The sequence below is a fragment of the Bacillus rossius genome, chromosome 17 (assembly GCF_032445375.1).
Source record: "Bacillus rossius redtenbacheri isolate Brsri chromosome 17, Brsri_v3, whole genome shotgun sequence".
NCBI lineage: Eukaryota > Metazoa > Arthropoda > Insecta > Phasmatodea > Bacillidae > Bacillus > Bacillus rossius.
In genome coordinates, this window is record NC_086344.1 from 16,473,137 (window position 1) to 16,493,771 (window position 20,635).

Consider the following 20,635-nt stretch of genomic DNA (forward strand, 5'->3'; position numbering starts at 1 on the left):
AATGAGTAGGCTGTAGATTTTTTAATGTCGTTTCTACAAAAAAATTAGTCACAAAACATATTTTTAAGTAATTTGTAGGTTAATTTCCAAACTTTTAAGATAAATTATTCTCTCCATTAGGCCTACTTAAAAAACAAAAATACAGTATAGGCTGTATGCGGCAAAGTGAGCACTTTTGAGGCCATAGTTACTTTTATCATTCGATCAAATTATTATATTTCGGCCACTTTTAAATAGGATATAAATAATCGCTTATGAGCCTATTACATAAAGTTTTCTCATTAGTCGCGTGTTCTTGTTCGTATTTAAAAGTTGCGAAGTGCTCACTTTACCTCGTACAGCCTTTAAAAAATTTTTACAACTTTTTGTAGTCATTTGAATTATAATTCAGTCAATTTGTGTACAAAAATTAATTTTATATTATAATGTAAATTTGATTTTGAAGATCAATACGCCTATTATTTTGACCTTTGTTTAGTACAGATATACATTTGTTTAAAAGTACTATGCAACAATTGACTTATTGGTCTAGTGGGTAGCACGTCCGCATGGCTTGTATGTTGTTTCAATGGCGAGGGCAACTACATTCCTCCCTATTGCATTTTTAAAGGGAAGAATAAGAAACAGGAGTTCAGTGATGGCATGTCTCCGGGTTCCATGATTGCAATGAACGTGAAATCTGCTTACATAACCTCTGAATTTTTTTTCGACTGGTTGAAACATGACTTTTTGCAAAGAAATCCTGCTGGAAAAGTACTGTTGATTCTTGACGGACACTCCTCCCATTGCAGCAGTGTGGAAATGCTTGAATTCGCTGATGAAAATGATATAATTTTGCTTAGCCTTCCTAGTCACACGACCCATTTCTTCCAGCCACTTGACAGAAGCTTTATTTAAATCTTTGAAGTCTAACTACAACAAAGAATGTAATGTGTTCATGAGGAACAACCAATTGCGGCAGATTACGAGACTGCAATTTGGCAAGTTGCTAGGATGTGCTTGGTCCAAATCAGCGACTGTAGAAAATGCAGTTTCCGACTTCAAGGCATGTGGAATTATTCCGATAAACATGTCTGCAATACCATACTACGTTTACCTGACACCTAGCGAAGATTCAACAATCATCACCCCTGACACAAGAGGTTCTAGTGAAACGTCACTTTCTGAAGCTACTGAAACGAACTTAGTTCAACTACACTCTCCAGACATTGGTTTGATATCAAACCAAGAAGCAACCATAGTCACCGATAGGTCTACCCCTCCACTCGAATCTGCTCTGCCTATAAGACATTTCGAACAGCCTATCAGTGATGAATGCCTGGCGACTCCTGGAACTTCGTCAGGGCCCACCAGTGTCTCCGGAGTCAAAGAGGTCGACAACCCCACGCCAACAAAAATTTTGAACAACATCTCATATATTCCAATCTTAACAAAAAAAACTACAGCCCGTGGTAAGAGTGCAAGTGTTTCGAAATTACTAAATTTTAAGGATAATGTACAACGTATTACCCAAGGAAAACATGACAAAATGAAGAAAATAAAAGAACAAGAAGAAAGAAAAGGACGGAGAGAAGAAGCTATCCTAACTAGGACTGTTAGGCCTACCAAACATAAAAATCCAAACACCAAAGGATTTTTTCAGCCAATTTTGTATGATGACAGTGATGATGGTGACTGGGACGAAGATGAATGTGTTGGGTGTAATGAGGACAAAAATACTACAAAATGTACAGAAGACTGGATTAAATGCACGGTGTGTTCCCATTGGTTGCATGAGAACTGCACAAAGTATGAAAATAAGTGCGATGTATGTGGAAAAAATGAACTAAAATCTTTACGGGTTTTGAAAAACTACATCTGAAAGAAGAAAGACCTTGTAAAACATGTTAATGTATAGGCACTGTAGACTTGTACGTCAGAAACTATTTTTGTTTAATTGGGTGCTTAAATCTGAATTTAAAGTTAGTCATAAATGATTAAATAGCTTTCTCAATGCTGGTCCATCTCTCCCATATAGCCTGGTCCATCTAACCCTAGGTATATGGTATAGATGGCCCAGTACTGCAACATTTTTCAAAATTTTTCTTCACTTTGTTAACGTAAATTTTCTACATATACCTTTGCTTTTCATATACATAGATCACCAGAATACCATAGCGAAATTTAATTTCACCAATATCTTGACAAATAACAAAATTATAAGAGTTTCAAAAAAGGTGGTCCATCTCTCCTGGATTTACCCTATACTTAGTTCATACTTTTTTGCATAATTAGCTGCCAAAGTTACAATTTTAACGTTTTTGGGTTGTACAAATAAAGATAGTTTAATTTATTGCAGAACTGAAACTTTTTTTTTAGGTTCAACTGCAATGCCACTGGCTACTTCATGATATGGTGTGCATTTCTATTACAAAAAAAAAACTCATTTCATGTTTCTTGGCTGTCAATATCATAACAAATTTCAGAATTTTGAAATGCCCTGTAAAATTAATTAATATTTTCTGAAAGAAATTCAAACCTTTTCTTGAAGTAGCCAGTGGCATTTCAGTTAAACTTAAAAAGTTTCAGATCTGCAATAAATTAAATTCTCCTTATTTGTACGACCCAAAAACGTTTAAAATGTAACTTTGGCAGCTAATTATGCAAAAAAAGTATGCGCTCTATATATTTTTCATTTCGTGAAAGATAAGAAGTCGAAAATGTTTACACGTTTATCTGTAATTACTGTGAATATAAAAACTCTTGACCTGAAATGGGAGCCACCCCTTTCACCAGGTCTCTCCCCCCCCCCCCCCGCACCTATGGAACGCCACTCAGACAACCGTAGGAGTCCGTGGTAGACCCAAACTGCATCCAACATCTACCAGCTCTCCAGGCTGGCTCTTCGGGGATTGCAATCCGCCAACAGTTTCAATCCGGTGGGAATCCGACCGGATTGGTCACATCAAAACGATAATTTTTTTATCGTTCCAAAATCAACTGTATAAAACATGTTATAAGCAGAGACTGGAAGAATTTGTGCTTTGGATGACCTCTAGGATAGATTCCACAATCCCCTACATACTCAGGCAAATGTCACCTGCTCATTGGTTACCGACTCGTGACACGTGTCAACTGGGACGCTTGCGATTCGATACTTTTTTTGGTTAAATGTTTTTCATTGGCTCAAAGTCCTTCAGTTAAACTGTGAGCCAATCAGAGAAGCAATATAAAGGTACAGTTGTTTGGATTCTATCATATCGTGAAATGAATCCGCGAATTTTTTCGGTCTCTAGTTATAAGTTTATAAAAAAACATGTTTTTATCTTAGTAAATCAACTTTATTTACTCCGTTACAACACTTATGATTAAGCAACAAATCTAGTTGTGTTACTGGTTACATTTTAATATTTATTTAAGTATTAATAGTTTCAGTCTTAAATATATTTTAAATTTCTCAAATGACATCAATTAAAATTATCTTGTAACTTAACATCACATTATTTAAGTTACTTACTAATATTACCTAAATCAATTGAGATCACAATAATTATGTAATTTCGTCACTCAAAGCAGTCTTATACGTAAAATTATGACGACAGTATCATAGATCTGTTTAATAATTGGCACAACTATCACAATACGGAGTATTTCCCGATAAACTTACTTTAAATGATTATTTTTGGTATAACGATTATAAAAAAAATCAAGTTTGTATTTAAAAAAAAAAAAAGGATCGTAGGAAACAAATAGTGTTAATCGTGTCATCTGCCGATCGACTTCTTAGAGAGTTACAAATATAGTCGTCAGTGGCTGAAAAGACCCTTTCAGTTTCTACACTTGTCGGCTTTATTGTCAACAAATAGTCATGAATATAAAACAAGTATTGTCCTCGAACTCTTAACTTTCATATGTAGACATTTCCTTTTGTTACTGACTTGATGTAGGCTTTTGGACATACGCCATTGCTATGCTCATGTATGTCTGTAGAAGAAAACTACAAAAAACACAAATGACAAAAACATAAATTAAGAAAAAAATTGCTGTTGTCAGGATATAAAACACCACACAATACTCCACAACAGGAATATGGTCAACAAACAAAGAAAAACAAAGAAAAATGGACTAATAAAACGGAAAAACCTCACAAATGATGACAGCACAAAAATTCCGAACTTAAAAAATTCAGCTCAACAGTTGAAACGAGACAAAAACACAAAAAAACGAAAAGACGAAAAAAACAATAGTTTTCCAAAAACAGAAGAGAACGAAAAAAAAAACCAACAAATGATGACAGCACAAAAATATTGAAACTAAAAAAAATTCAGCTTAACAGTCAAAATGAGACAAAAACATGACAAGACGAAACAAACACAACAGCCTACATCAATTCATGCAATCCCATTGCATAAATCTTTAAAAAATAATATCCTTTTGTTACTGTTATGTAGGGTAATGTTGCCTATTTTCGTATATCCCTTATTCCGTGATATTTTTTGCTTTGTCTCTCATGGTCAAATGAGTAGCAGCAGATAGTTGGGTGAGAACTCAAAAGCAAGCGTCCAATGGTCTCTTTCGTAGGGAAGAGGCTACTCTTCGTTCGCGCTTTTTTTCTTCATATGGTGCACAGTTGTTTGAATAGTGGGTATCATGAAACAATTATACTCATCATTTATACAACAGTAGAGTGAATTTTGTAATAAAAAGGTAAATATACATATAACTGCCTTATGCTTTAAAGGATTTAATTTTCAAGGTTTAAGTGTAAACTGTATGTGTAGATTATTTTAAAGGGCCTGTTTTAAAATTATTTATATGCTTTCCCGTTTCTCTCTTATTTTTTTTCGTTTTTGGGCAAATAATTTGTAAGCACAAACTAAAGCATGGGAGTAACATAATTATTTCATTGTTTAAATATGTTTAATCAGTGCCTGTTTTTTTTCCTGAAACATGTAAATATATATATATATATATATATATATATATATATATATATTTAAATGTAGAACTAAATATTTCATTTATAATTCTCAAACTACAGACTGTTCATCAATTCAAGACACTTTATATCATTTGTGTCCAAAATATATCCTAGAATAAATGAGTTCAGTTTAGCTGTTTCTAGTTTTATTAGAATAATTTTATTTTAGTTGCTTTCCAGTAAGTTTCTTATTTTACAGCCCGATAATGTTTGTTTATTTCAGTAGGTAGTCTTTCTCGTTCAACAATGGGCAAAGAAAAAGGTAAAACCTGTTGTTCGTCTGGAAGTAGAGGTCGAAGAGCTAAAACAAGCCGTAAAACTAGCTGTCAGAAAAGTTCTTCAGGAAGAGTGGACAGTCTACAAGGCGTCCAATCACTTTATAAAGTGCCGTGGTCGACATTAAAAGAAAACGTTGTGAGGGCCAATGAACATCTTGATGGGGGGGGAGTGGATTTTAATCTCGATGTTGTGAAAGTTGGTAGACCATTCGTGCTTGAATTTGATGTAGAATGTAAACTTGCTAAGTACGTTGAACGTATGCGGGAACTTGGTTTTGGATTGACTGTTTTTTCAAGTCAGGAAACTCGCGTATGAAATAGCCAAAAAAAAAAAAAAAAAAAAAACATGGGTCAGTTGAAAGGTTTAATGTATATAAAGAAGCTGTGGGAAGAAAAGTGGTATAGGGGGTTTCGTGAAAGGTTCAACTTCACTCTCAGCTGACTTGAAAACTTATCTCATCGTGCATCATGTGTCAATCCTGTGTTAATACAGGAATTTTACAATTCTCTAGAGAAAGTGCTGCTTGAACACGAGGTTTTGGATTCGCCTCACAGAATTTTGAATTGTAATGAAACCGGACTTATGTTTGTAACATCAGGCACAAATATAGTGACTAGTGTTGTAGAAATACGATCACTGTTAGAATTGTAACACTTTATTTGGAGCATGTATTTTGTACTACATATTAATTTTTGTGTGTGTAAATAGTACTTTGGAAAAACAATGATGACAGAATTGCATTTCTTGGATGTTTTCATAAATTTTTTCAATGTATCAATATATCACGGAATTAGGATACCACTATCACGGAATAAAGGCACCTATCACGGATTTAGGAACCCATGCTCTGTTAATTTTAGAAAATTATTATGTTGAAATGAGGTTATATAAATTATATATTGCAGCACGTATTAACTGGCTGTCAAATAAACTTTACATAAAAAATTATTTACACCTATATAGTCTCCCAAAAAGTTCAGTAAATTCATTAGAAATAATTTATCACGGAATAAGGCAACTTACCCTACCTTCTCAAAATATTTTTTTTTCTTTGTATTTATAGTATAGGTTTTAGCTTCTTGCTGGACTTGCATTTTAAATTATTTCTGTAATGCCATATTATTTTTTAATGGTGATAAAGTTTTTTATACCAATTATATCATATCGTCTACGTTTTCGTAAGACCTATCATCTCGAATAACTCTTTCTAAGATTTGTTTAATTTCTAGTCGTATACCTTTTTTATTTGGCATAGTAAACTTATTATCTCAGTTATTCTTGTATATTCGTCAATTTTTTTATGGATTATGTACGTGTATTAATATTCCAGTCACTACATTGCGGTGTTATTTTATCCTCTTACGCAGTGTCTCAGATAATTCCGCACCTAACATTGGGTCTTGAGTAAGCAACTTATTTAAAACAAAATTTAGTGTTGTTTCAGCAGTTAATAGGGTTGCATCTCTTCTGCATAGTGCCTCTACAGACAACTTAAATGGCTGCAAACTGTCAATCAGTTTTTTTTTTTTTTGGCCATTCTAGGTTGCTAAATTCTATTTCAAATCCTATATCAAACAAAGCTTTACCTATACATAATTTCAGCTTATAAAGTATTTTTATCATAGCCAAAATACTGTTACAACATGTGCTTAATGCCTTGTATGTATTTCTTTTACATACTTTTGCAGGTGCATATCGTATTTAGTTGGCGACCTTTTAAATAACTTCCCCACTTTCCGCACCTTTTCAAGCATATATGGGAGTTACTTCAGCCCTTGAAAGATAAGGATGACCAGGATCCGTTGTAATTGTTACTGTCACTTCTTGTTCTTCATACGTATCAGTCGTGTATTCGTGGTCTGTATCTGATTCATTAGAAGTTGTTTCTTGTTGACGTGAATACGTCTTTAAAATGGCTTCCATAGTGGGAGGCAATTAAAAAAAATCTAATAACAAAATCGGGTTGGTGTTGCAGCTGCATATCTATCATCTCCATCCAAAAATTTAATTACACCAACGGATAGCTAAAGGATCAAAGAATTCGTTATGCTAAGTGAGGATAGCAAGATTCCGAGTCGAGCCGAACCGTTTCGATCAAGTGCGCGGCCTTCCATTTAATTTGACTGCCTGCCGAGCAGAGCCGATCCGAGCCGAAAAAATACGCGTCCTGCCTTTGAATATATATACTGTATAGAAGTCGCGAGTGGATAGGATTTACTCTACGTTTTTCAGAAGCGTATGAGGAGCAGCTTGGGAACTTCACCGCTGCAGTGCGCTGCCGTAACGCCCTGTATCGTCTTAGTTGTTATTTACACGTTAGAGCGCAGCAGTGTCGCCCGCTGTCATTCCCCCGCACCCCCCACCCATCATTCACTGCAGCTCAAAGTCGTTCAACAGGAGGGGGAAGGGGTGTTTGAAGAGTTCGACACTTGTCCGCTAGGGACCACCACAAGTCGATGCCCTAGCGATGGTGGCGATTGCGGCGGTGAATTAGCCAACTACCTCAAACCGTATTAGAAATTTTAACCTGGGCTGGCGACTTCTATACAGTATATATATATTCAAAGGTCCTGCTAGACGCTGCTCGTGTGGCGCGCGTGGGTCCGAGGTGGAGTGGAGTAGGTCAGGAAGTAGGCGGGTATTTTTTTTACCTGGACCGGTTTCCCCGGATTGCAGTCCCTACTAGCGCCGGAGCTGTTCGGTCACTCGTTGCGTAAGCTCTTCGCAGTGACCAGGGCGGGCCCCCTCCCCTTCCCGCACACAGCTCGCTCCCAAGCAACATGCGGACGACGCTGTTGTCGTTTCCGAAGGCCGGCGAGACTGCATCGTCAGGCTGACTGCAAACACCCGCGGAGTCCTGCTTCTCTCCGCTCGCACAGGTAACACTTGCACCGCGATCCGTGATAACGACACAACACGTTGATTGTGTTTCGGCGTCTTCCTCGTGTTGCATCTTTTGTTTTCTCTCTTAAGCAAATTCTTCTCACCAGTGGCGGATCCAGGATTTTGGTTTGGGAGGGGCTTGACCCAGCTGAGGCAAACACTAAAACAATAGTGGACCCAGATGCTTTTGGAGGGGGCTTGAGCCCCTTAGCCCCCCCTCTGGATCCGCTACTGCTTCTCACTCATCATCCTTTCGTTTTCCCTCTTTAGCTTTGTTTCTTAGCAACGTCCTCCTATTCCTAATCGTTTGGTTTTCCCTCTTTATCTTTATTAATTAGCCACATCTTAACACTTCTAATTCTTTTTTTTTTACTTAGCAAAGTCTTCACACTCTTATTCGTTTTGTTTTTCCTCTTTAGCTTAGTTACTTAGCAACATCTTCCCACTCTTAATTGTTTGGTTTTCCTCTTTAACTTTGTTACTTGACATTGTCTTCCCTCTCCTAATCCTTTTTTTCTACCTCTTTAGCTTGGTTGCTTAGAAATGATTTCCTCTCGCACTGCGCAGTTTGATATATTAGTTTTTGCTGATTCTCGCGGTGAGTATCTGACTTCCTTTTTTAGTAGGAGTTTCTGGAAGCAACATGTTACCTAGTTATTAGACTGCTTATGTAGATTCTCTGAAGAACAAGAGCAGTGTGAAAAATGCAAGTGGCTACATATTTAATTGAGCTTTCAGTTTCTTTAAATTCCTTTATCGGATCTGTCCTAACAAATTTAATTTCGGCTAAAGTATTTCTTGGTATTTTGCATTTTTGTGTATTATATTTTTACTTTTTTTGTGTCCAGCGGTAATTTTAGTATGCATTTGAAGGCAACAGAGTTATATAGGCTCTTATGCGAGCTGTCATTTTAGAGGTGCATTGATTCTCGCATCTCTATTAAGTTGACTTTCAGCCCAGTTAGATTAAGCATGAGTCTGAAAGTATACTTAAGTCTTGCTAATGCCACTGAGGTCGTGTAAGTATTTGCTATTTTTTCGACCATTTGCCCTGTTGGTTTTGCTTGGTCAGTGTAAATTTGTACTGTGCGTGTTTCCTCACTGATGAATTTTTTTTTTCCTGACGCATGGCAACCCTGCTTACGATCCGACAGTAGGATGGGGGATACTCACTGCCTACTTGTGTATTATGCTTAAGGGGAGTCTGACTGTCCTATCTTGCCCATGTTAAAAATGCTATGTTTGTGTCCCATTATCTCAGAAACCATTATACCTAACCCTTCTAGATTTTAAATATGTTATATTTTATATGTTTTTATCATACTGTACTAGTATCGATTGTTGTATGTGCTTTTGGAAAAGGTTACTAAAATCTTAAGAAATAATAGTATTTTTCCAAAAAATGCTATATAATTAGTTTTCCAAATTAATTATTTCTAAAAACATCTTCATAATTATAGTACAGTTATTTCACAAAGACTATCTCCAACTATGCTAAAAGTTTGAACGATTGCAGTGTAATAGTTTTTGAGATAATGGGTTAAATATCATAAAAAACGTAGTTTTTCATAAATCAAGCTCAAAGTTGGTAAGGTCTATACATCAATCAAATCTCAACTAAGGCTCCAAATTTTTGAAAATATACTATTCAGTATTCATTATATATTTTTATTGAAGAGAGTACTAGAAAGTATTTAGATTGTATTCATAAAGGCTAAAATAATATTATTTTTTTAGCATTTAAAATTTGAAAGTTAAAAAAATAATAATAATTTTCAAAAAATGCAGTTCAACTTTAAAAAAATTAAAAATTAAAAATGGAAAAAAAGCTTTCGCAGTAACACTCACATCATTGTATTCAGGAAAGTCGAAATTTTATTTTGGTATTAAAAATTAAAAAAGTAAATATTTTAATTTTTTTACTGTCAGACTCCCCTTAAGGTATTTAAGTAAACCATGATGAACATAAGCTTTTGCAATCTTGAAATCCATAATTTATGTAAACATTTGTATGCAACCTGGTAATCTCAAATTTACGTCCACTTGTAAAATTGTGAATTCCATAATTTACTTAAGCCCTTGCACTCTTGTATTCCGTGATTAATGTGGACTTTTGTAATCGTATAATCCGTGATTAATGACAGCTTTGGCAATATGGTAAGCCCTAATTAATTTAAGTTTTGTAATCTTGTAACCATGAGCAACATAAGATTTTGTCATCTTGAGACTTGTAATATCTAGTCAACCTAAGCTTCATATTCTTATCATTCTTGTTGGTAGCCTTCTGAGTATTTTATATTGCCCCTTATTAAAACGTTTAAGTATTTATGCATATGAGACAATGAATTAAATCTGCGTGTAGGTTTACACATTAATGTTGCTGAAATGAGGCATTTTCAAACTCAAAACAATTGAGATTTTTTGATAATATACTGAGGGGCATTATTTGTAGTCTATGCCAGCAATTTATGCAATCTCGTTGCTTAATATCAGTTTTTCCTGCAAGCTAATATATATGAAGGTTTGTCGTTGCTTTGTTTGTTACGGCAGTCCTTGTATCTTAATATATGTGATAGTTGTCTATTCATTTTTAATGTCTTGTGATATTTATTTTTATAAATGCTGAACTTTGTATTGGGATGATATTCAACATAAAGCATTGCTTACTGTTTGAATTATGATTTTCACATAAGAGGTAACACGACTTCGAACCTACTACAAAGTTCTCTATCTTGTACATTAAGGAATTTAAGGGTGATTTTGTGTGGCTTGGGGTCCTACCTCGACTAGGTAGTTTTCCCTCCCCCCTTAGGTTTCACAGGCAGAATATAAAGTAGCACTGGTGCGATTATTATCATCCAAAAAAGTATTTTCATAATCAAAGGTTATGGCACAAACCATCGCAGCATCATCAATAACAGAGTTTAAAGAGAAATGTTGTGCTTGTAATCATGTAGTTTCTTGTTGCGGTAATATGCACGACCTTCGTTGTTTCTCCGCAGGATATATACAGTATGGTGCATGAATAGTGGACAGTTGCGTTCTTCTATCATACTGAGCGAAGCAAAAGAGAACTCTAATGATGCCCCATGTCATCAATTATTTTTGACATATGGTGAGGCATTTTTAGTTTGTAAAGGACAGTAATGTTGTCCAAGCAATTTTTTTTAAAATATTGTTTAAGAAAATAATGCAAACCTGTAGCCACATCCAACTAAGAAATATGAAGAATTTATACTGCGCTTGCAAGCTGCACAGTAAAACATATTTGTGCCCTACACTGAACAGCTTATTTGCAAGCATCAGACATCCCCTTTGCATTACTACTACTCTAGTGTTTTATGCTTTGCTGCATTGTTCCAACGTGTTAACGGTGCTGAATTATGATAATTGCAACATTTTTTAACTTTATCTAAAACTGATTTGTCTACCATTAGTTTCTCATATTGGCTCATTATGAACATTTAACTGAGCGAGTGTTCATTATATTAGGTACTGGTGTGAGTTTTGGGATTTAATTAATGTGCCTGTGAAAGGGTGGGTGGTTGATTACGGGGTGCACCTGATGTGAGTTCTGAGATGATAGCATCGAGAGTGTTCAGCAGGGTTGGAAATCGTGTAAGTTTTGAATTAAATAGATTTGCCTATGGATGGTAGGGTAGTTGATTATAAGGTGCACCTGGTGTGAGTTCTGAGATGATAGCATCGAGAGTGTTCAGCGTGGTGGAAACTGGTGTGAGTTTTGGGATTAAATGGATGAGCCTGTGAATGGGTGGGTAGTGTATTATGGGGTGCATCTGGTGTGAGTTCTGAGATGATAGCATCGAGAGTGTTCAGCGGGGTGGAAACTGGTGTGAGTTTTGGTATTAAATGGATGAGCCTGTGAATGGGTGGGTAGTTGATTACAGGGTGCACCTGGTGTGAGTTTTGGGATTAAATGGATGAGCCTGTGAATGGGTGGGTAGTGTATTATGGGGTGCATCTGGTGTGAGTTCTGAGATGATAGCATCGAGAGTGTTCAGCGGGGTGGGAACTGGTGTGAGTTCTGAGATCAAATGGATGTGCCTGTGAATGGGTGGGTTGTTGATTACGGGGTGCACCTGGTGTGAGTTCTGAGATGATAGCATCGAGAGTGTTCAGCGGGGTGGGAACTGGGATGAAATAGACCGGACTGTGAACGGCTGGGGTGTTGATCGTGGCCCGTGCCGATGTGTGCCGCAGGCGATGCCCTCGAAGGAGCCGGAGATGGGCACGCCCGTGCAGGAGTTCTACCGGGACACGAGCGTGCTGGTGACGGGCGGCACGGGCTTCATGGGCAAGGTGCTGATGGAGCGGCTGCTGCGCTGCTGCCCTGCTCTGAGGCAGGTGTTCCTCATCATCCGCAGCAAGAAGGGCGTCGACGTGGACAGCCGCGCCGAGGAGCTCTTCAATGACACGGTGAGAGCATGGCATCACACATCAACCTATCCACCAACATCGGCCCTGTCATCTTCGTATCTTCACCGCCACCATCTTAACTCTCGTCACCACCGCCATCTTCACTTTCGTCACCACCGCCATCTTCACTCTCGTCACCACCGCCATCTTCACTCTCGTCACCACCGCATCATCACCATCATAACTTTCGCCACAACCATCAATGTATTTTTCCATCACCACTGTCATCACTCATAAAAAATTCCACCTTAGATTTACAAAGACTGGTTTCAAATTATCCTAAGATTCTCATAAACATACGCACATCTTCATAAATTAGAAAGTACTGAGGTGGCTTTCAAAATGAATGCACGAAATTCATTTTGAAGTATTAACGAGGCCATTGAGTTCTTGATATGTCTACTTAAAATATCTCCTTCCTTCCAAATGAAGGATTACTCTGTTTACTACGAAACACAGAAATTGAAGTAGTAATATGGTGTATTTTATACAAATAACCAGTTATCCTAAACTACAAAGAATTCTTCGATTATTTTAAGTAGATTTTTTTATTCCATAAATGCACTCCAATTTCTAAAATTTCATCACCATTGTCACCACTATTAATGTCACTCTTCATAATTATCATACAACAACCAATGTTTCTGCAACCACTATCACCATCATTCACATCATCCCTGTGGCCATTATCAAACAAAAACCGCATAAATCTCCACATAAATAATAGCGGTCATAACCTGCACCTTTATCACTGTCACTACTCTTAGAATAACCAAAATTTTCACCACAATCTCTATCACAACATTTACATAACCATTATGCCTGTCAGCATCGCCTTTAACCATTATATCCAGGTGATAAAACATCACTATTCCCATAAACATTGTCATCGCAATTACATCAATACCTTTCTCATCATTGTAAGCATCATCACAATAATGTCATCGTGATACTTATCAACATATTCAAAACGTTCACCACCCCATAACCATTACAATGGTTACTATCGGAAATACATGTCACCTCAAAGGACCAGACATTTTGTTAAACTGACAGAATGCTCGTGTTACTTTAACCACAATTGCCACTTTCTTTATGTATTATGTAGCATTATTAGATGAATATCCCAAGTGTACCAAACAAATTTCATTGAATTGACAAGTTTGTAACCAAGCTAAAAGGTGATTTATTTCTCCGCTGTTATCAATTTGTTTTCATTTAACTTGCAAATTATAATTAAGAAAAGGTGAGTCGCTGTTGAATTCTGTACTAATTGTTTTGTTGATTGGTGCTGAGAATATGTAACCAAGTGTGTCTCCTTGAGTTATTCAGTCTCGCATGTACGTTGAACATACTGTACATGCTTTTTACTGGCGAATGCATTAACAGATTTGAGGTAGCAGTGGTATGGATCACTAAAAATGTGCAAAGCTTCAGTATAAAATGTTTTATGCTAAAATGACATAAGATTTCTTTAATTCTGAATATTATTTAATATCATGCAGCTATGCAAAGAGGCTTAAGACAATGGAACTTCAAAGATTATTGCAAAATCCCCATATCAACTAGGATACCCCATCCAATGTTCCTAAATTTTATTCAAGCTGGGTTGCTGAGATAGAACCCACAATCATTATGCCGCGAGGGTCACATTAGAAAATATGGCCTCAGTGAAACTATTAAAATTTTTTTAATACATGTGAAAATTTTAAAGATGTATGAAAATTGTACCATTTGAAACTGTTTGCTTTCTTACAAATCTAATTTGCACATTTCCTTAACAGTAAACTAGATCGTTTAAATTTTCACAAATTTAAAAAGTACCTATCCATTACATCATTAAGGTTCATTTTATTTAGTTACAATTTCAATCTTAACACAATAATTTAATTCTTTATACAACACAAGTTACAAATAATATCTTTCAAAGATTTTATATATTGCTATAAACTGTTTTTTACCAACAGCAGGTAAATGCTCAGAGAAAGAACTAATTATTTAACACAGGTGAGTACAACCAAAATAAATGGTAACCCAGACTAAAAATGTTGTCTTTAACAATTGCCTTAAGGTAGGTCCTATACCAAGTCAAGTCCAACAAATTAACATCCCATATTCCAAGACAAGAATGTAGTGGTGTGGTGTGATCCGTTTGGCAGTTGTATGATGACTGCTTATATTCCAAGGAAAAGTGTTAGTGGTGAGTTTGGTTGTGTGTGACAGTTTATTTTAACAGCGGAAGTAAGAGCTGGAATTGTGTGTTGTGTGTGGCAGTTGTTTGAGTGTATGAACCATAAAATTCATATATAACAAAATAGGGCAAGGATGTGTAATTTGTTGCATGTGACAGGTGTTTGAGTGGAAGAAGAAACAAGTGCATGAATACCAGCACAAGGTGGCAATGACTTTGGTGTCAGATGTTCAAGCAGCTGAAGCAGGATGTACCCATATTACTGCCAAACTTGATGGTGGTCTTGGTTGTAGTTTGTGCATCTATTCTAGAAGCTGAAGTAGGAGGTTCCCATGTTACTGCACAACTTGATGGTGGTCTTGGTTGTCGTTTGTGCATCTGTTCTAGGAGCTGAAAAAGGAGGTTCCCATGTTACTGCACAACTTGATGGTGGTCTTGGTTGTCGTTTGTGCAGCTGTTCTAGCAGCTGAAGAAGGAGGTTCCCATGTTACTGCACAACTTGATGGTGGTCTTGGTTGTCGTTTGTGCAGCTGTTCTAGGAGCTGAAGTAGGAGGTTCCCATGTTACTGCACAACTTGATGGTGGCCTTGGTTGTCGTTTGTGCAGCTATTCTAGGAGCTGAAGTAGGAGGTTCCCATGTTACTGCACAACTTTATGGTGGACTTGGTTGTCGTTTGTGCAGCTGTTCTAGCAGCTGAAAAAGGAGGTTTTCAAGTTACTACACAACTTGATTGTGGTCTTGGTTGTTGCTTGTGCAGCTGTTCTAGCAGCTGAAAAAGGAAGTTCCCATGTTACTGCACAACTTGATGGCGGTCTTGGTTGTCGTTTGTGCAGCTGTTCTAGCAGCTGAAGAAGGAGGTTCCCATGTTACTGCACAACTTGATGATGGTCTTGGTTGTCGTTTGTGCAGCTGTTCTAGGAGCTGAAGTAGGAGGTTCCCATGTTACAGCACAACTTTATGGTGGACTTGGTTGTCATTTGTGCAGCTGTTCTAGCAGCTGAAAAAGGAGGTTCCCATGTTACAGCACAACTTGATGGTGGTCTTGGTTGTCTCGTTTGTGCAGCTGTTCTAGCAGCTGAAAAAGGAGGTTTTCATGTTACTACACAACTTGATGGTGGTCTTGGTTGTTGCTTGTTCAGCTGTTCTAGCAGCTGGAAAAGGAGGTTCTCATGTTACTGCACAACTTGATGGTGGACTTGGTTGTCGTTTGTGCAGCTGTTCTAGCAGCTGAAAAAGGAGGTTTTCATGTTACTACACAACTTGATGGTGGTCTTGGTTGTTGCTTGTGCAGCTGTTCTAGCAGCTGAAAAAGGAAGTTCCCATGTTACTGCACAACTTGATGGCGGTCTTGGTTGTCGTTTGTGCAGCTGTTCTAGCAGCTGAAGAAGGAGGTTCCCATGTTACTGCACAACTTGATGGTGGTCTTGGTTGTCGTTTGTGCAGCTGTTCGACAAGCTGAAGCAGGAGGTGCCCAAGTTCCGGCACAAGGTGACGGTGGTGTCCGGAGACTGCTCGCTGCCGCAGCTCGGTCTGTCCGAAGCGGACCGCCAGCGGCTAGCACGGGAGGTGGACGTGGTGTTCCACGGCGCCGCCACGGTGCGCTTCGACGAGCCGCTCGGGGTCGCCATGGACATCAACGTGTTCGGCACCCAGCACATCCTGCAGCTGGCCAAGGACATGCCGCGCCTCAAGGTGTGCCTCACGCTCCCCGACATTCCTCCTGGTTGACCATGGTCGTTCGTTATCCGAGCAGTTTGTGTGTTAGTAAATACCATCTAGTTGTAATCTTGTCATGTTTAATTAAGTATTAGATGCTGTTTCACTTTTGGCTAATGGACACGTGCGATCCCTTCTGCCGTCAGGGAAATTGACAGGAGAGAATGCAAATGTGGGTACATTAGAATTTCCTGTGTTCATTCAGAAAATGTATCAACCGGATAAGTAATTATGAAACTTTTATTTATATCTTTTAAGATGTCCGAGGAAAAGGAGATGATTTCCCCAAACATAGCTATTTTGGTGGCATGTCGAATTAAATTTTTTAGACTGATTTTTTCCTCCTGTTTTTTTTTGTACCACTGAACTTTTAAAATGATAATACCAATACCTTTTTTTTACATATTGTCTCCTTCAGATATTTTTAATATATGATAATACAAAAAAGAACAATTGGTTGATGGATGTAGGAATATTTCGAACCAAACATTATCCAGACTCTTTCTTGGTTTCCCATCTTTAACAATTTATTATTTGTAATAAAAGTGTTGTTCAGATTAAAGTCCATAGGCCTCTTATCAGCCAATCGAAGCACTTTATACCATACGTTATATTATTTAAAGTGTCCCTTAACTCAACGTAAAACCAGGAGGAGTTAATAGGCCAATTAACCACACTTCTGAATCAAAAAACCAAAGTTAATCAAGTGTCGTTTTCGAGTTATAAGAATTTTTTTAAAAGTTTTTAACCTCCACTATGCGCCAAAGTATTAGAAACTATTACAATTTTTTTTTACTTCCTAATCATAAATATCCTACAATATATAACACCTCAAAACATGCTATACTTCTGGGGAAATATTTTTTTTTGCTCAACTTATGTGGCAAAATTTTTTATTTGGGTAAATTTTGACTGTTGCTAAGTATGCTAACATTCTTAGCCAACTTTTCAAATAACTTGCTATGCTAAAAAAAATTATTTTTACAGTATGATTGTTCAGATTTATTTTATTGAAATATTTTTGCAGCTTTAGTCTTCAAAATAATATTTTCTTAAAAACTATAGCATATTTGTTTTTATTCTGAATTGTTATCCATAGTAGAGTTATTTCTGTTTGCGTATAAAACATTTTTAGTAACAGTAGCCTATTTAATAATTTGGTGTACAGTGAGGATTTAAATAACTTTTGAAAAAATGCCTATAACTCGAACACTAAGACCCTTTAGGAATGTTATTATTATTATTCAGAACTCTAATTAATTGGCCTATTAACTTTTACTGACTTGACGCTGAGTTCTGGCACACCCTATTTTTTTCCGACTAATTTTTGTTGTAATGAACTTGTAGCCGAAGGTTGTCGGTATAATTCTGACCTATTCTGTGTACTCGATGTTTAGGCGTAAAGTGGCAGTTGAAAGTGATGACCTAGATAAGATGTCACGAAGCAAAAAAAAAGTTTTCTAAAGCTCAAAGAGCACGAATAAAAAAAATTTCCGAAGCTCGAAGAGCACGAAAAAAATTTTTCCGAAGCTCGAAGAGCACGAATAAAAAAAGTTTTCCGAAGCTCAAAAAGCACGAATAAAAAAATTTCCGAAGCTCGAAGAGCAAAAAAAAATTTTTTTCCAACGCTCAAAGAGCACGAATAAGAAACGTTTTCCGAAACTCAAAGAGCGCGAATAAAAAGTTTTCCGAAGCTCGAAGAGCACGAAAAAAAGAAATTGGTTGTCTGTAAAGTCGGTTTACGGGCGATAGTTTAACGTGACAAAGTCATAACAAAACATTGATGAAATGATTGATCCAGAAGAAAAGGAAATATCATATTCGGCCTGAGACTGAGCCATATATTTTTTTGCAACCAAACCATTTAGGCATTTAAAATATTAAATTCTTTGAGGAAGAATTTTTTTTTTAATTTTTTTAACTTTTGTATGATAAAATCTACCTCTGCATACTTTTATGAATAAAATTGAATAATTTTTATTGAATTATCACTATTTTGTATGGATACAAAGGAGTGAAATGAAATGTACAATTTAATTAATAAATTTACTTTTATTTGCATTCATTAATTCAAATATATTTATTACTTCTGAAATGTTGCGTGCGCCGTATTTATTTTTACAAGTACAAAAAAAAATTCGCAGCAGCTGGGATTCGAACCCACAACCTTTGATTTAGAAATAAGTGTGTTCAAAAGATCCCGGGTGTAATTTGAATTATTATGTGTAACTGTAAAACACCATTGTTGGTCCAAAACGTATTTGAATACTCAACATTACTTTTAAATAACCGTACCGATTGTGCTGAAAATCGGTAGACGATCGTTAAATTACATAATATTAATAATTCAAACGACGAAAATATGATTGAAAAGTCAAATCGATGGTTATTCCAATCGAGTGGAAGAGAGATTCCACGCATGCGTACAATGAACATGAAGAGAGATACCACGCATGCGTACAATGATCAAATTAAGCGCATCCGTAGTGGGACATCCGTAGTGGGACACTTTTTCGTGCGTGCAGCCGGCGTTCATCGATTTATTAGACGTTATCACGTCAAAAAAGTTTTCCAAAGCTCAAAGAGCACGAAAAAAAAAGTTTTCCGAAGCTCAAAGAGCACGAATAAAAATGTTTTCCGAAGCTCAAAGAGCACGAATATAAAAATTTCCGAAGCTCAAAGAGCACGAATTAAAAAGGTTGTTCCGAAGCTCAAAGAGCATAAATAAAATAAAAAGTTTTCCGAAACTCAAAGAGCACTAATAAAAAAGTGTTCCGAAACACAAAGCGCACGAAAAAAAAAGTTTCCGAAGCTCGAAGAGCCAAAGAAATGAATTCACGACTACGCAGTAGACACTCGCGCGCCTGAACGTTGCGCAACAGAAGCAAAATATCTCCTCAGTCCGTCTTGTTTTCCCTGCGCGAAGAAGCGGAGTCGAAGGTAATTGATGTCCGCGTGTAAACGGAAAGTTTCGCGGCCGAATGACGTCACGCGCTAAGTACACGAGCTGGCATAACCTTGATGACGTCAGGCGCCGTGCGCCTCGGTGCTGTTGGTCCGAACAAACGTTCTGCTACACGCGCTTCTCGGAAACAGAAAACTTGTGCTTTCCGTGACGAAAAATGGCGTTATTTTCGAGTCTACGTAAAACCATCAACAATTTACGTGTCCAGGTACCAAACAGGTTCTTAGCAGCAAAGTTATCGGATCTTTGTTTTGCAAAACCTAAAGAATTTAAATATAAACTCAAAGAATTTTTAAAACCTCATTCTTTTTATTCTTTAGAAGAATTTTATGCCAGTAAATTTAAATAGATTTTAAGATGATTATTTTATAATTTTTAGCAAAATGTGTTTTAAATATTAGTACTTTTGTGTTATTTTAAAAATTTGTTATTTACAATGTCAATTTGTAATTTGTTTTTATAATGTGAAAATAAATTATTTACTTTCATAAGTTCAATCTCAAACTACAGAGCATCAAAACAATAAACAAAAAAATTTGGTTTGGCACATTTACTGCGCTCTGGTGACAACTTTAGAAATCAATACATTCGGACATCGGACATCGCAATTGTGGACAGGGCAGTTTTCGATGAGACAATGTGACGTCACTCACATTCGGATAAGGACACGGACCACGCACAGGTTCCGACTATTGTAGACGTGCTCTTAGGGAGGCGTGATGTTAAGATCGACGCTCTTTTGGAGTTTCTAAAATGGCGTCGCCTTGAGATCGTGTATGGTCACGAGACGTTAATTTAAGATTCTACACACAAACATTTGAGGACATGAAGAAGCTTACCTTTCATGTTAGCGGGTAGGAATACACTGACATCTTGTGACATCACGACTCATAGATAGGCTACGGCTATGTGCGGCAAAGACAGTGCACTTTCACAGACAAAGTGGAGACTTCAATCCAACACAACATCGAATTCGGTGTTACGAACTCCGGATTCAAGAAGAAGAATAAATCCCGGTAATCGGTTATATATCGATTATGTGAACTGGTATGACGATCGGGGACGCACCACAACGCCGAAATACCACAACGCCGAACGTACAATAACGCCGAAAACCATAACGCCGAAATGCCAAACTGACCACAACGCCGACAGCTAGAAAACTGCTGTGTACCACAACGCCGAATTACCACAACGCCGAAA

General features: G+C 37.0%; 1 protein-coding gene across 1 annotated transcript in view; it reads left to right on the forward strand.

Moving 5' to 3' along the window:
* The window catches only part of LOC134540695 (fatty acyl-CoA reductase wat-like), a 34,392-nt gene extending 16,065 nt beyond the window's left edge, over positions 1 to 18,327 (forward strand). Inside the window, exons 2-3 of the mRNA XM_063383573.1 lie at positions 12,344 to 12,559; positions 16,195 to 18,327. Of these exons, the coding sequence (XP_063239643.1) occupies positions 12,347 to 12,559; positions 16,195 to 16,479 (498 nt within the window). The 5' untranslated portion in view covers positions 12,344 to 12,346 and the 3' untranslated portion in view covers positions 16,480 to 18,327. The remainder of the gene's footprint in view (positions 1 to 12,343; positions 12,560 to 16,194) is intronic.
* The last annotated feature ends 2,308 nt before the right edge of the window (positions 18,328 to 20,635 follow it).